At 38.1% G+C, this 15216-nt stretch overlaps 1 protein-coding gene across 3 annotated transcripts in view; it reads left to right on the forward strand.

The window, feature by feature from the left end:
* Window positions 1-15216, forward strand: part of Nalcn (sodium leak channel, non-selective) — a 230975-nt gene that overhangs the window by 70164 nt on the left and 145595 nt on the right. For 2 of the 3 annotated variants that reach the window (XM_070002669.1, XM_070002668.1), the window contains exons 8-10: window positions 2313-2455; window positions 2587-2691; window positions 10075-10161. In XM_070002669.1, coding sequence (XP_069858770.1) covers window positions 2313-2455; window positions 2587-2691; window positions 10075-10161 — 335 coding nt within the window. The remainder of the gene's footprint in view (window positions 1-2312; window positions 2456-2586; window positions 2692-10074; window positions 10162-15216) is intronic. The other variant, XM_070002670.1, reaches the window with a different exon arrangement.

Raw genomic sequence — 15216 nt, forward strand, 5'->3', positions numbered from 1 at the left:
TGTTTTGTCTTGTCAGTCATGGGGCTTGAATTAAGAGCCTGGGCACTGTCCCTAAACTTTTTGGTTCAAGGCTAGCACTCTACCACTTTCAGCCATAGAGCCATTTCTGGCTTTCCAAGTGGTTAATTGGAAATAAGAGTCTCACAGACTTTCTTGCCTGGGCTGGCTTTGAACTGTGATCCTCAGATCTCAGCCTCCTTCATAGTAAGGATTACCGGTGTGAGCCACTGTTTCCTGGCTCAAAAACCTCTTCTTAAAGCCCTGCTCCAGAACAAGAGAAAATATAAGGAAAATGTACCAAAAATTGGGTTGAAGCTATGTAATAGGATAAATAAACTCGATTTATTATTCTATTAGAATTCTATCACAAGCACCTTCTCTAACTTATGCTCTTCACTTTTCTTTGCTGAGAAACCTGACCTACAATATCTACCCTCATCCCCAACTTTTGTTATCTACCAAATAAGACTATATACGCTTTGCAAATACCACTTGTTATAGCAATGACTTAGCAACATATAGATATCAGGTTCTTAACATGAGAGGAAATATGCCTCCTGTTCTAATTTGTGTGTGAAAGCTCAAAAGTTCATCTCATGGAAACAGAGAACAAGGAGAGAGGGGAGGGATGAAGAAGGGATAGATAGTTAAGGGAACCGGGGACTAAATCAAGAACTAACAAATTTCTAAAGATATGTATTACACTCAAATAGCTGTAGTTGAACACAATTAATTCTCTTTCAAAATAGCCATTAGGGAAAATTTTGAATGATAGCCATCTGAGATGATGGAGATGCCAATTACTAGGACCTGATGATTTTATAAATGTATGGAGATGTCATACTGTACCCACAAATTCACATAATTACTATGTATCAATTAAAAACAAAACTATGGAGAAAAAGGAGTTAGAACATATAGAAATTATAGTCTAAGTATTAGGAACATGAGCACACATTAATGTGTAATCAGCACTCACTGAATAAGGCTACATTGTACTGTTTGTCTCAACATTTCTTTCAATTCCTTTCATTTCCATTGTGTCCTTTTGCAGAGGCTTTCTGCATGCATCCTCACATTGAATCTGCTCTGATAGTTTCTGCTGGTGTGTCCTCTTTCCATTTACAGGCCCAGAGACAGCAAGGACTACACATAGTATAGCAACATCCTTCTCAGTTTGAGTATTTGGCCATATGCATTCCCATTGTATCCTTCTGTGTGATCAGCATCTATGTGGGCAGATTTTGCCACCTTTATGGCAGCAAGATTTCTTGAGGTCACACATTTGCCAATTGTATAAATAACAGCATAAATCACATTTGCTTTACCAGCAATTTTGTTTTGACAGTGTGTTTTTATTGATGTATCTCATAAAATGTTCACAGTAGTGAACAAAATTTTTTCTGTTTTATAATAATACTGAGGATAACTGAAATGGCCAAGGCATCACAATGTGCTAGGCCTTAACAGAAGTTGCCATTCAATCCTCAGTCCTACAAGGTCTGTGCATAAAGGATGGCTGCAGGGAAGATGTCCTTAAAGTCAGCCATGTAGAACATTACAGAGCATCATTCCAGAATGATTGCATTAATCCCACTTCTCCTACTCATCATTGCACAACCTTGTTACCCAATTTTCCTGCATCTTAGTTCGCCCATCTGTAAAGTAACTCCTAATGTTATAACAAACAAAACACGTCTTTTCCCTGTGTGACAGTTTAGGTTCTCTGTACCAGATGTCCAAAAATCTGGCCATATATGATATTACTTTTCAATGAGACAATACTCACTCCCTCAAAATAAAACACCTTACATCTAGGCACTCAGTAAGCATCATGGGATATGAAGATAGATGCATCACATTAATTTTCTGTATTGAAGAATACCTTAGTCTCACTGTGAGAAAGAGATTTTAAGTGTGACTCAGTTTTCAGATGTATTTCATTTCAGTTAAAGATGTGACAGTTATTTCACATACTCAAAGAGTGAAGTCCCATGTGGTGAGCTTACATGACATGCCTTCTTTCTAAATTATATCTCTATCTGCAGTGGATTCCAATGTTCATTTCCCTTTTCTCAATAGTAGATGCACAGATAAAGATAGAGCAAAATCATATGATCACTAAGTTCAAGTACCCTGCCATGAAGTCAAATACAAGAATTAGAGTACAAGTTGTTGCATGGGATTTTAATCTCTTTCAAGGAGCTCTTGTTATGGAGAGAATCCGTAAATAAATACGGATAGTTTCTCTGAGAAATGTTTTCCTATTTCGAAGGCCAGTCACAGCTCAGTCTGCTCTCCTCTCCTGACAGGGACCAGCATATTCACCGTCTATGAGGCGGCCTCCCAGGAAGGCTGGGTGTTCCTCATGTATCGCGCCATTGACAGCTTCCCCCGCTGGCGGTCCTACTTCTATTTCATCACTCTGATTTTCTTCCTCGCCTGGCTTGTTAAGGTACTGGAAACCATTGGCCTTCACCAAGTTTAGATCTTGGGCTAGTTCTGCAGGTCTTGTGTCTGTTGATTGTTCTCCTCTGCTTCCTCATTGCCAGTGTTTGCTAAGTGTGGTCTGTCACTGTCTTTCAGAACGTGTTTATTGCTGTCATCATTGAGACCTTTGCAGAAATCAGAGTCCAGTTTCAACAAATGTGGGGATCACGAAGCAGCACGACCTCTACAGCCACTACTCAGGTATGGTCCCAGACAGGGGATGTCACAATCCACTCACACGTGCACAGTTTCCCATTGTTTCCTCCAAGGCAGTTAGCTATGTAGAATATTCCAGAATGTTCTACAACTTGAGGGGGATTCTGATAGAAATGGAATGCTGTCAGGGAACTCTTTGAAAACACAGACACCCCAGGTGTTCAAACCCAGAACAACTCTGTGATGGCATGAGGTCATCTATAATTTTTCAGCAGCTCTACGGGAGCTTTCACTAGGAACATTTGACTTGATTCTTATACCGTGATTCTCAAAGAGGCCTGTAGAGAAAATAGAGCACTATGGAACTTCCTGCTTTTTATACACATTTACTCATATAATTGGAAGCTAGCTTACCTACAGGATTAGGAATTTGAGAATGGAAAACATACTTCATTCAGTATGAACCAATCACAATACAACAAGCTATAGAAAAACAATCATTGACCAGAGGCTCATGCCTGTGATTATTTGAGGAAGTATTCTCATAAGCTCCCAAGAAATTGGAGGTGATATGATTTTGCCAAAATTAGCCCCAGAGTTCCATGCACAGAACTAGATAGCAATTGAGTCTTGGTTCTTACCTTTGGTTTGTGTGCATGTTTGTTTGTTTGGTAATTAGGAACCGCAAGGACAGGCTAATGTATCTTATATATGAATCCTCATGAGAGAAAAGAAAAGTTTCAGGACCAAAGGAAAAAGATGTAAGATTTTCCAACTATTATTTTGATATCCAGTTGGAAATGAAATGGAAGTTTCTACATGCTTGCATGACACTAAGGTGATAAAGACTTCTATGGAAGGATCAAGGTACAAATTTTACTTTGGAAAGCTTTAAGTTGAAACTTTACTGATCATACATTTAGATGCTATTAAAACATATTAAACATAAATATTTAGGAAAGGCCTTAGGATGCTGCAGCATCTTGATGAGTCTGTGGAAGTCTTGAATTGTTCAGCCAATTCATGATGGATTAAATGGTGGTGTCATTCAATTTTTTCAAGCAACATTTCAAACTTCTGGGGAAAAAATAATGTCAATGCTCTCTAGGTTCTATAATAGATACCACATCGAGTTACCATCAAGGAATCCAGCCTCTGCTCTCATCTCTTTTAACCAACTGTGAGGATCCATTCTGGGGTGGCCAGCACTGAGGAGTATATTTTCTGTTACAGACGTAGAGACCTAAGTGGAAACTAGAATTGTGAACTCAGCATATAACATACGGCGCTCCTGAGAGATGACCTACAATGTCTTTAAAACCCTATTTTCTTTATTAAGTAACTCTGATGGATAGAATCACAGCTGGAAAGGGAATGTTTGGATGCACACTTCATCAGCCAGCAGTTATAATAGAAAATGAAATGTGAAGAGTTTGAACAAAGTTGTACAAAATTATTTTGAAGCAAAATTGCACTTAATCAGGGAGGCATAAAGTCTGTAATTCAGAGGGAATGTGTCTAGATGTTCAGCAGAGGTAATCACACAGAGAATTGTGAAAAACCTTCATTAAGAAAAATGCTGTGGCTGAGGACCCAGTTGCTAAGCAACTGAAGCTCCTGCCGACAGCCTCCTGGTGAAACACCATTTAGGCAACCTAGCAACAGGCCTCAAGCCCCGCCTACCCCTAATAACCACTTTCAAGCAGTCCCAGATGCTTTTTTTATGTGGATGGAAAGGAGAGATATCATTTGCCATGATTCTGTTACATTTGTAAAGTCTAAACAGACTCTGCGAGCAAGGACTTTGTCATAAGCACTCTGAAGCACGAAACCACAACTTCCTAATTCCCAGAATACTGGGAATGAAATAATGATGGTTATTGTATTGTAAATCACAGTTTCCTAGACGGGAAGAACATTCTTGCTTTTCTCTGGAAATGTGGACAGTCCATAGTTTGATATGTTTTTCATCACCAAAGGGTTACAGAGGTCCTTTAGATGTCTCTGTAGATTTTCTATGACATTCATGTGTAGAACAAGCAATTCACTGGGAGGTGGGTCTGACATGAATCATTCAGAGGCAAAAAAGAATTAGTGAGGAGAAATTTATCTTTAAAATATTAAAACAACTGAGTGTCAGAGGCTCAGACTTCTAATCCTAGCTTCTCAGAAGGCTGAGATTTGAGGATTGTGGTTCAAAGCTAGCTCAGGCAGAAAAGCCCATGAGACTCTTCTCTCCAATTAACCCACAAAAAGCTAGAAATGGGACTGTGGCTCAAGTGGTAGAGTGCCAGCTTTGAGCAAAATAGCTCAGGGACAGCACCCTACATAAATAAATCATATATCAAAGCAACATTTTTCAATTGACTAATCACTCACCAAATGCCTCTGGATTACCTCACAGACATAAATTACAGAAAAAATTAATTATGGAGGCCATAATACCATATGTGACAGCAAAATGGATAGAAAACATGGAACAGGTTTCATCCATAAATTCCTAACTTTTATAAACAAATCAGTGAGATCCTCCTGAAGAGGTAATAAACAAATACTGTTTGTATAATGAGAACAATATCTTCTGGAGCTATTCTGTGTGTTTGAGCACTCTCAGGATAGTGTTCTCTGGATTATTTACCCCTCCTTTACACAGAAGACCTTCAGGGTAGAGCTGAGGGAGGAAAGGAAGCTGCTTTGGAATTCTTCCACCTCTGCCCTTGAATCAGCATTCTGAGAATACGCCTAAAGCACTGTTGTATAGAGAATGTGCAGTGCTCTGTGGAAAGACAGAAAGGCATAGATGAAAAGATGTGTGAGCAAAAATGGCAAAACTTCTCCACCAACAATGAGTAAAAACTGCACAAATTAATGTTCAAAGACAGTACTTTAGGAGAAATTTGTTTATTGTGTTCTAAAACCATTGGCTTCCACATGAATGCACATCACTCAGATATGTAAGAAAGCAACTAATGAGCACAGTTTCAAAAAGGGCTGGGGTGATAGTGAGCCCCTTCCAGAAAGAAGAAGTGGGAAGAAAACAGGCATTCACCATAGGTAGGAAGCAGAAATGAGAATTGCATTTAGTTAGATAAGTCCTTAAGTGTATTATACAACAATGAAATCAAATCAGTGTCCACTCTCATCATTCGGTATAACAACTATTACCTATTTCTTAAATCATGCCTTTGGAAAGAACCCAAGGAGTGTATTATATGAATTTCAAAATAAATTTTAGAGTTTCTTTACATTATTAATGTATGTATGTGTGTGTTTGCTTGTGTGTGTGTTTGGCAGTTGTAAGTTCAATTAAGCATTTAGCAATGTCCCCTGTTCCCAAGATTCATTCTCTTACCGTCTCCCAATACATAAACTAATCATAAGGATATGTCACCTATAGGAAACAAAAGCATTCTTAACTACTTTATAAACTAGTGACCCTTTATCAACCTCCAGCAGCTGCAAACGACAAGCTGGAGATAATTCTCAAAGCTGAAATCGCCATGGTTTCCAAATGGTTATACTAGGAGAAGGGTGATCATGGAAATCCATTATGAGTAATGGATAATGTCCTTTCCTTCCTAACGTCTTAGAATCCCAAGCATATATTGTCAGTGGCACTGAGCAGGGTGTAATGACAGTAAAGCCCATCTTACTTAATCGTCATGATAGTATTATAAAATAGGTGTTATAAGTGTGTCAGCTTTACAGATTAAAAAATGACAAAGATTGGAAAATTACTTTTCTTACTCAACATTAAAACCAGGTTGCCCAGATGCAAACACTTTCTGCTTCACTCACTGCGCACTCCTCTGTTCTTTTAATTTACTCATCCCAAATGCCACTGCTCTCTCAATGCCTTCTATGACCTTTTCTTTTCCTTAAGAAATTAGTATTTTTGTTGCCCATAAGGGATAGGGATATTCTCATATGCTGCTATTACTGTGTAAACAGGAATATCTCCTCTAGAAAGCTGTTTGACAATATCTATCAAAAAGCCTTCATAGACATACACACTCTTTGGCCAAAGAGATTCCTTCTAGGAGCTTGTCCTAAGAATTTTGAAAAGTAGTCAAAGATTTATATTTGAGGATTTTTTTTCTTTTTTTATTGTGAGAATACTGTACAGAGGAGTTACAATTACATGGGCAAGATAACGAGTACATTTCTTATCAAGCATTGTTGCCTCCTCTTTGTTTCCCCTTCCCATCCCTTCCCATACTCCCCCCGCCACCAAAGTTGTAAAGTTCATTTTTCGACATAACTACTTGTATATCTCATTGTTGCAATGGGTCCACCTTTTATGAAAACATTTTGTTAAGTTTAAAAAATAGTTTGAAAAGAGGAAGAGGAAATTCAGGAGATGGGTGGGGAGATGGAAGAGGATGATGAAAGGAGTAACATTCATCAAGATGCATTATACTTACAAACTGACTTGTTGAATGGTAACCCCTTTGTACAACTACTTGAAGATCATAAAAATTTGAAATTATACTCTTGTTATTGATTGTTAATTATGAAAATGGGATAAATGCAAACCATTACAATAACTGTGTATGAATGTGTATGTACACATGTGCGTGCATGTGTGCACTGGTACTAGAGTTTAAAGGCAGGACCTGGGTACTCTCCTTAGCTTTTTTGCTTCAGGCTTGAACCACAACTCCACTTCTGGCTTTTGCTGGTTAATTGGAGATAAATCTCATGGATTTCTCTGCCTAGATTGGCTTTAGACCGTGATCCTCAGATCTCGGCCTCTTGAGTAGCTAAGATTGTAGGTCTGAGCCACTAGATTCCAGCTAGGATTGAATTTTTTTTATTGTGAAAATACCATACAGAGGGGTTACAAGGGCAAGGTAATGAGTACATTTCTTACCAAGCATTGTTGCCTCCTCCTTTGTTTCCCCTTCCCATCCTTTCCCATCTCCCTCCCCTCCCCCCAACTCCCTCCCCCCAGGATTGAATTTTTATTGACATGAGAATCTAGTGACAATATATTACTATAGAAAAAGATCTCAGACAGGTGTGTGTATGCATATGAGGTATGTGCTGACATAAAATACTTAGAAGGATAAATTGGTAGTGGAGGTTGCCTCTGGAGGGAATAAGTTGTTTTACATCTCATCTAAATGTTTAAGAGAAAACATTTTTAGTGACATAACAGGAAGCAAAGAGTTCCATCATGTAAACAGGAAACTACTGACCTTCTCTTGCTAAGGACAAATGTGGTCCTAGCTTCTGCAAAGAACAACTGTTCAAAATAAACAGTGTAGGCAAGATATACCTGTGGTCTCTCTCCTGTAAAGTTGAACAAGGTCATTTGAAGTTGGGATGGTGTTCCATGTTGCCAAGGGCCAGCCTCCTTCCACCTCTCTGCCCCACCTTGCCCTTCCTGCCTTCCCAGGGCTGCCCTGTGGACTGAGATGCCTGCTGTAACTGGAACTTGCTCTTGGGGATTACAGACAGTAGAAAGGAGAGCGGTGTGATTCTAACTCCTAGGCTAGTATCAAAACAAACTTCCAGGAAAGGATAAGCCTTGCCCCTCCCTCCCCCTTTGAAGGCTGAGAGGCACTATAAGAATTCTCTGACATGGAAAGGCAGTGAGGAGCAGAGGAACACGGCCAGTTCCCATGATGCCCCACTCCAGATTTGAGTGGCTTTGGCCTACTAGGCTTCTATCTCAAAGATCTGTTTTCTTAACCAATCTAAACCTGTTATAATTGAAGAGATGAAGAGAAATTGAGCGTGCTTGCTCTACCTTTATTTCATACAAAGGAATGACCTTCTAAGAACTATTTGGCTGAAAACTAAATTGATTCATTTGATTTTTGTCTGCTGGGGAAAAAATAATATAACGGAAAAAATTAGTCTGCAACTGATCAGAGCAAATAAAAGCCCCAGGATTGCTTTGTGTTGTAATAAGTCAGTACCAACAGATATACCCTGTATATCAACAGCTATACCTAACTACTCACTGACAGGATTGGTTTTGTCTTTTGTCCCTAAAAGGAGAATCCCAGAATTCTGACAGGGACTTTGTAAGTCACATTATGCTTGCATTTCCACCCACACCTGTATTCTCAGGATGAGCCCATTGACAAAGGATGTGATTGATTCTACCTCCAAGAATAGCTTTTAAATTCCATGTTAAAGGAAAGCTGCATTCTGGAAAGGAGCAGCATTTATCATGACATTGAGTTTCTTAACATTGTTATTTACAAAACAATAGTAGGGCCTGTAATGGTGGTTCCTGTCTCTCACTATCTCATGTCATTCTATAGAAGACATATTTTCCTTCCTGCAAATGATCTGGTACTTCTGGCTAGGAGTTTGAAATTATGAATATAGATCCTGGGTAATGTCCCTCACATAGTCTCACTCAGATTTCCATCAGCAATAACCCATTTCCACATAGGTCAGACATGGGAACATAAAGATAGCAAAGGAACTTTTTGTGTGTATAGAAAAGAGAGCCGAGATAGGAATAAAACAGTGAGCTTTGTACTTAGTAACTTTAACCCACACACACCTACACACACATGCACACACACACATACACACACATACACACACACACACACACACACACACACACACACACACACACACCTAACTAGGAAGAAAAATATACTCATGGGACAATACTAATCAGTAGGAAATGTCTTCTACTTATTGATGGATGAGGAGGGCTCTTTTATGATAACAGAATATGCAACAGAAGAATCAGATATCCAAAAGAATGGATTTCCCATTTTAGATGGTTGTTGTATCTTGAATTTTATCCCATACATCTTCTAAGCCAAAATAAACTTAGTTATTTCCTTCATAATGTGTGTGTGTGAAATTTCAGTTGAGCATTTATCTGTGGCCTAGTTAAAATGATTGCACCAAGTCAATTAAGCATTATTCCGGCCTCCTTCCCATGGCACATGTACGCTTTGATAATTTTCCTGAGGATATTCTTTTAATTAGCTTAGTGAGAAATCCTTATGTAAACAAAAACATCCACCACCTATAGTAAAATATATATATATATATATAGACAGACAACCTAACAGTTTAGAATTCTAATTTATTTTTTCTCTCAGATCTACTAAATCATGATCAATATAATGGGGATAAAATACTAAAGAATTTCTCTTGTAAAGCACACTCGAGCATTTGTAGACAAATCCTATGAAAGGCTGAAATTGCCTAGCATAGAGCAAGTGCTCAATAAATGCAAGCTATTCTCGTTGCTCGTATTCTGGTGATGATTCACTCACGTCTTCAGCGTTAAAATGAACATAATAGAAATGATTCAGATTCCAATTATAAATCCATAAGAAGACACAAATTTTTGATAGCATAAAAATATAGAAAGCTGGAGACATAGAGTTCTCGGTGTTCCTTATGAAATGTCTCTGACTCATCTCCCTCTTTGTCTTGAAGATGTTTCACGAAGATGCTGCTGGTGGTTGGCAGCTGGTAGCTGTGGATGTCAACAAGCCCCAGGGACGCGCCCCAGCCTGCCTCCAGGTGCAGTACAAAGCCATTTCTAACGATCACCCAGCAAGATCTTTGACTTGTATTTTATGCAGGGAAAGCCACAGCCTCCAAGTTCTAGATTTGCCAGACTTGAGCCTGAGAAATCAGGGATGGGATCTTCCTCCTGCCTGTATTTCCAGGACCTGGCATTCTTTGAGAGGCGCAGCAGAGACTTTTCCAACTTGATCAATGAATGCACACAGGCAGGAGAATTTCAGCAGCCCCTAATCAGTGGTGAGATTTATTGCTATAGTCAATCTTCCTAAAGTATTTTAGGGAAGAGAGACAGGGATCATCATACTCCACTGAGTCTTTAACTGAGTACCTGGAAAGGAAATAGGTGTTAATTCTTATTTGGTTGCACCGTATTTGAAAGCTCCAGAGCAACAGGACCTCAAGGTGCTTCTTCACCAAAGCACAGGAACAAAAGGCACATGGCAATGGATTACCAGGGAGTCCAGGTTCCCTAGAGTCCTGGTGACACTCTCCTCTCAGGGGACTGAAAGACGGGACCTCTGGTCCCAACCAGTGACCTTTCTTGATGCCTCCTCTATTCTAAGCAACTGACAAGGCCCCACAAATCCTTTTGTCTCTTCCTTGATGGACCACACTGTCATCTTCTCTTTCTTTGTCCTCTCTAGCCTGATCTGAAATTACAGTGATTCATTAAAAGTGACATGATGATTCGATATCTGTACATGCTGTGAAATGCTTACTACCCCCACACCAAATAACAAGCACATCACTTCACAGAATACCTTCCTGTGGGTCTGAGGGCGATGATTGTATGTATAAGAGTGTGAGTGAGTGTGTGTGTGTGTGTGTGTGTGTGTGTGTGTGTGTGTGTGTGTTTGTATTGAAAACACAGTTCTCTTTTAGCATATTTTAAGGATACAACACAGTTCTAAATTTGGTAACTTCACATTTTAAGGATACAACACAGTTCTAAATTTGGTAACTTCACTAGTCATCTTGCAACTGAAATTTTGTACTTTCCTACTATCTCCCAATTTCTTTCCTACCTTGTCCTACCTTATAGCCCTAGACAACCACCACCTACTTTCTGCTTCTGGATGTTTCTCGTCTTCTATTCTAGATGAAAGCAAGGTCAGAAAGTCTTTGCTTTCTTCTGTATTACCCTTAATGCAAGCTCCTGCAGATTCACCTATACTGTGGCCAGATGGTAGAATTTCCTGTGGCTGAATTTTATTCTATTGTGCATATTGCTGCAATTTTTTATCCTTCATAAAGTATATATCATATTGTTGTAGAGTATAATCACCTACAGGGCTGTAACACACTGTAACGTTTCCTATCTAATGGGATCTTGATGCCCATTATTAAATACTCTTTAACCAGTGGCCTTCCTAGACTCCACTGACCACAGGTCCGCTCTCTACCAACTCTTCTCCCACATATGAGCGTGCATGTAGCATTTATCCTTCTGTGCTTGACTTATTTCACTTTAACTGAATGTCCTCCAATTCCATCCACATTCCCACAAATAACAAAATTTCATTGTTTATGTAGTAAGAGACTATTCCTCTCCTTTATTCATTCATCCATCAATAGGTGGATTCACTTGCTTCTCATTCTTAGCAATGTTGAGTAACCCTGTAGTAAACGTTTACTTCAAGGGCAGGTAACTCCTTGTCACACTGATTTCATTTTCTTTGATTATACATCCTGTGGTATAAAGGCTGGATCATACAGTAGCTCATTTTCAACTTTTTGTTGACCTTTTGTAGTGTTTTCCATAATGGCTCTTCCCCAAAACTTCATGTTTTAGTTAAGGAGGTCATTTATTGTTGAGAAATTTGATATTTAGAGGACCTAGACATTAACACTAGTAAGAGCATCCCTGCGAAGCAATTTTACATGCTATGTTTTATGTAGCTGAAAGGGATATACTGTAAGTTTCATTCCACTCTATTTCATAGTTGCTCCTAATTCAAACTTGTCCAAAGGAACCAAACTGCATGAGAGACAATTAATGAAATTAAGATGACCACGAGACCATCTTTTCGCCAATGGACAGAAAGTATGACCAGAGAGAGACTGTTTCATGTCTGAGCAAAAACATTAATGATGAATACCCAAGCAAAATAATTAAGCAAACAACATACTTGAGATTAAACAGCCACCAACTATGTGCTGGCATTTACTAATGATCAACACCACCTCAAACTAGGTTTGATTTGGAGCACGCTCACACCGTCACAAACTATAACAACACGTCATCTCAAGAACACACAGGAAAACTTCTTTTTATTTTTAAATAAAGCAAAGCATGACTAATTCTCATTAAAAGTTAAAAATAAACAACATGTCTTCTTCTCCTCCTCTCCTTGGCGGTCAGTGATGAGTCGATTTTGCCCCAATTTCAGTATTTGGTCCCACACTTGTCCTTGACATGTACATAGAATTTTCTCTTACTTCCATCCTTCTCATTCTGTAGATCAGGGATCTCAGATCCATGTCTCCAACATCCAATATTTCCCTTTTACATTGTATTTTAATAAACTAATGATCGAATTATTTCATCTTTGTTTCTCTACTCAGGGGACACTCCAGGACATCAGAGACCACACCCACCAGGGGGCACTGTTGTTAATGCTCTGTCCTGTGTGTAGGCTACTCCACACTTGGCAGATACCAGACAAAGGGATGTGGCATTTTTTACCTTGTGTGTGTGTGTTTGTTTGACTTTGCTGAAAACTAGTACTATTTGTCTTCTTGGTCTTGCCTCCAGAGACCAAAGATTGAATGTGCTATATCCATAATTACCATTCTAATGAAAAGCATTTATTTCTCTGTTCAAATTACTAAAGATTTATAATAGTGCATCTAGAATATATTTCTAGAAGTACTTCTGAAGGGTCCTATGGCTTTGGATAAGTTTGGGAAGTCTTGCTAGAACATCTCTCCTAAAACATGGTGACAGGGCCTTGATAGGACATTGATTTCTCTTTAAGAATTCTATTATGTGATGTGATATATGTGATATAAGTATGTCTATGGTTGGAAATATGGTGTTAGGAAAACCCCAAAGAATTCCATCTTAACAGGAAGGTAGAGTGTATTAGAATGAAATGTTTGAACAGCTGAAATAAAATTGAGTTTGCAATTTTGCAGTTGTTGAAATGAATTGGACAAGTGAATAATCAACAATCTCTGAGAGACAACAGAGTTCTTATTTAAATATCAGGACTGCTGCTTTTGCCCTTGGAGTAAAACTTTTTAAAAGACAGTTGATCCAAAGTTTCATAGAGTATTTCACATGAAAGTTCAAATGTCCCAATATTCTTGGAAAACACAGAGATCTAGCAACACGAGGTACCATTTTCACCTGGCTGTCATGGCTAGCATGGTGTGGTAGCTGCCGTAACAACCTTAGCATAGACTTTCAATTTGCCAGTTTCTATACTCTGTGTTTTCTCTGCAGACTGGAACTAACTGCTTTATTTATCATGGCCTCACACATTTATCTTTCACAGAGTATAACTCTATGGTGAGGAGAAAAACTAATGAATTCCTATATCTGTAAGAGGTTTACTCCTACATTCTATGCTATGGACACAATGAAGATTGGCCCTATGACTAGTGTTGTAGAAGCCAGAGCTGTTTCATGTGTTTACTGCGTTGCTCTGGGCTAGCTGTTCTCACTTGTTATTGCATGTTCAGTTCCCAGAGGCATTTGACCCACAATATAAGTTATAATAATGTGACATTAGATCATACCAGAGATATAATAATTAATATGTAGAGTCGACCTTTTTTTACTAAAAGTTTTAATATGCCTTACAAAATGAGACTAAGAAAATGACATTAGTAAAGATAAATTCTATTAAAAATTGTGTTTTCAAGTTGGCAATAGGAGAAAGAAATATGAAGTTCAATACTGATATTTTTAGGCTTCGATCAATTATGCTGCCATTGAATTTTTTTGCAGTTTTGAGTTAATTTGTTCGAATATTTTTATTATCTTTAAGTAGTTGTGCAAAGGAGTTGCCATTCTACAAATCAGTCTGTGAATACAGTGCATCTTGACCAAAAATTTATTGCAACTATTCCTTCCATATACTTTGACTTTAAAATTCCAAAATTTTACATTTATAACTCAGCATAAATGGAAATGGCCTAAGGCTCCTAGAAATAAAGGATATTAAAAGGTAATGTTTCTCCCCTTTCTGCTAATTGTTTTGGTTTCTCTAACTCTCTTAATTAATACTAGCATATTTCATCACTTTCTTTTCAACTACCTCTGCCCACATATAGGACATATAGTTTCTTGGCCTAAACATTTGTCTTGCCCATCAACTATAAGTAGTTAGGTAGTTTCATAAAATAGGATTTGTTGATGTGACTTAAATTATCTCCACCCATATTAACTACCAAAAAAGTTGTAATTGACAGTTCTGTGATAGAGTGTTTTATGTGTAGTAGTTCTCATTTTTTTCTTTCTTTCTTTCATAAATTAATAAACCCATTTAAAATGTATATTCCAATGAACACGTTTCTCCTTTCCTGTTTAATCTCCATTCACATTCTACCTTATATCAGAAGCTCCAACTATTATAAGATGTGTGCTCCTTCTTATGTACATCAGTTGTGGAGATACTTAAATGAATTATGCGATTTAACTCCTCCACACAATAATGAGCTCTACAGAGCCATTTGTGGAGGAACAAATAGGCAGCCATGGCCTGTAATTTGATGCTATGCAAATATCTTCTGTGTTCTGAGAGACAAACTATAATTATAATCACAGCCACAATACATATGCTCATTTATTTAATTGCAAAATCCAAAGTTCAGAGCCAAAGGATGAATACAACAGTATTGTTGGTCTGGTCAGGTATGTGTGCAAGCTTTGTAGTGACACTTGTTGAATTTTTAAATCAACTTAATATTCACTATGTTAATTTTACTAGAGCATGGCTCATACTTATTGAGTTATTAATGAGATGCATCCTGTTTCCTAAGATTACTTAATGTGATACTTAATCATGGTAAATATACACATTGACTAGTAAATTTATTTCT

Source organism: Dipodomys merriami, unplaced genomic scaffold, assembly GCF_024711535.1.
Source record: "Dipodomys merriami isolate MVZ:Mamm:240054 unplaced genomic scaffold, mDipMer1.0.p SCAF_6, whole genome shotgun sequence".
Classification (NCBI taxonomy): domain Eukaryota; kingdom Metazoa; phylum Chordata; class Mammalia; order Rodentia; family Heteromyidae; genus Dipodomys; species Dipodomys merriami.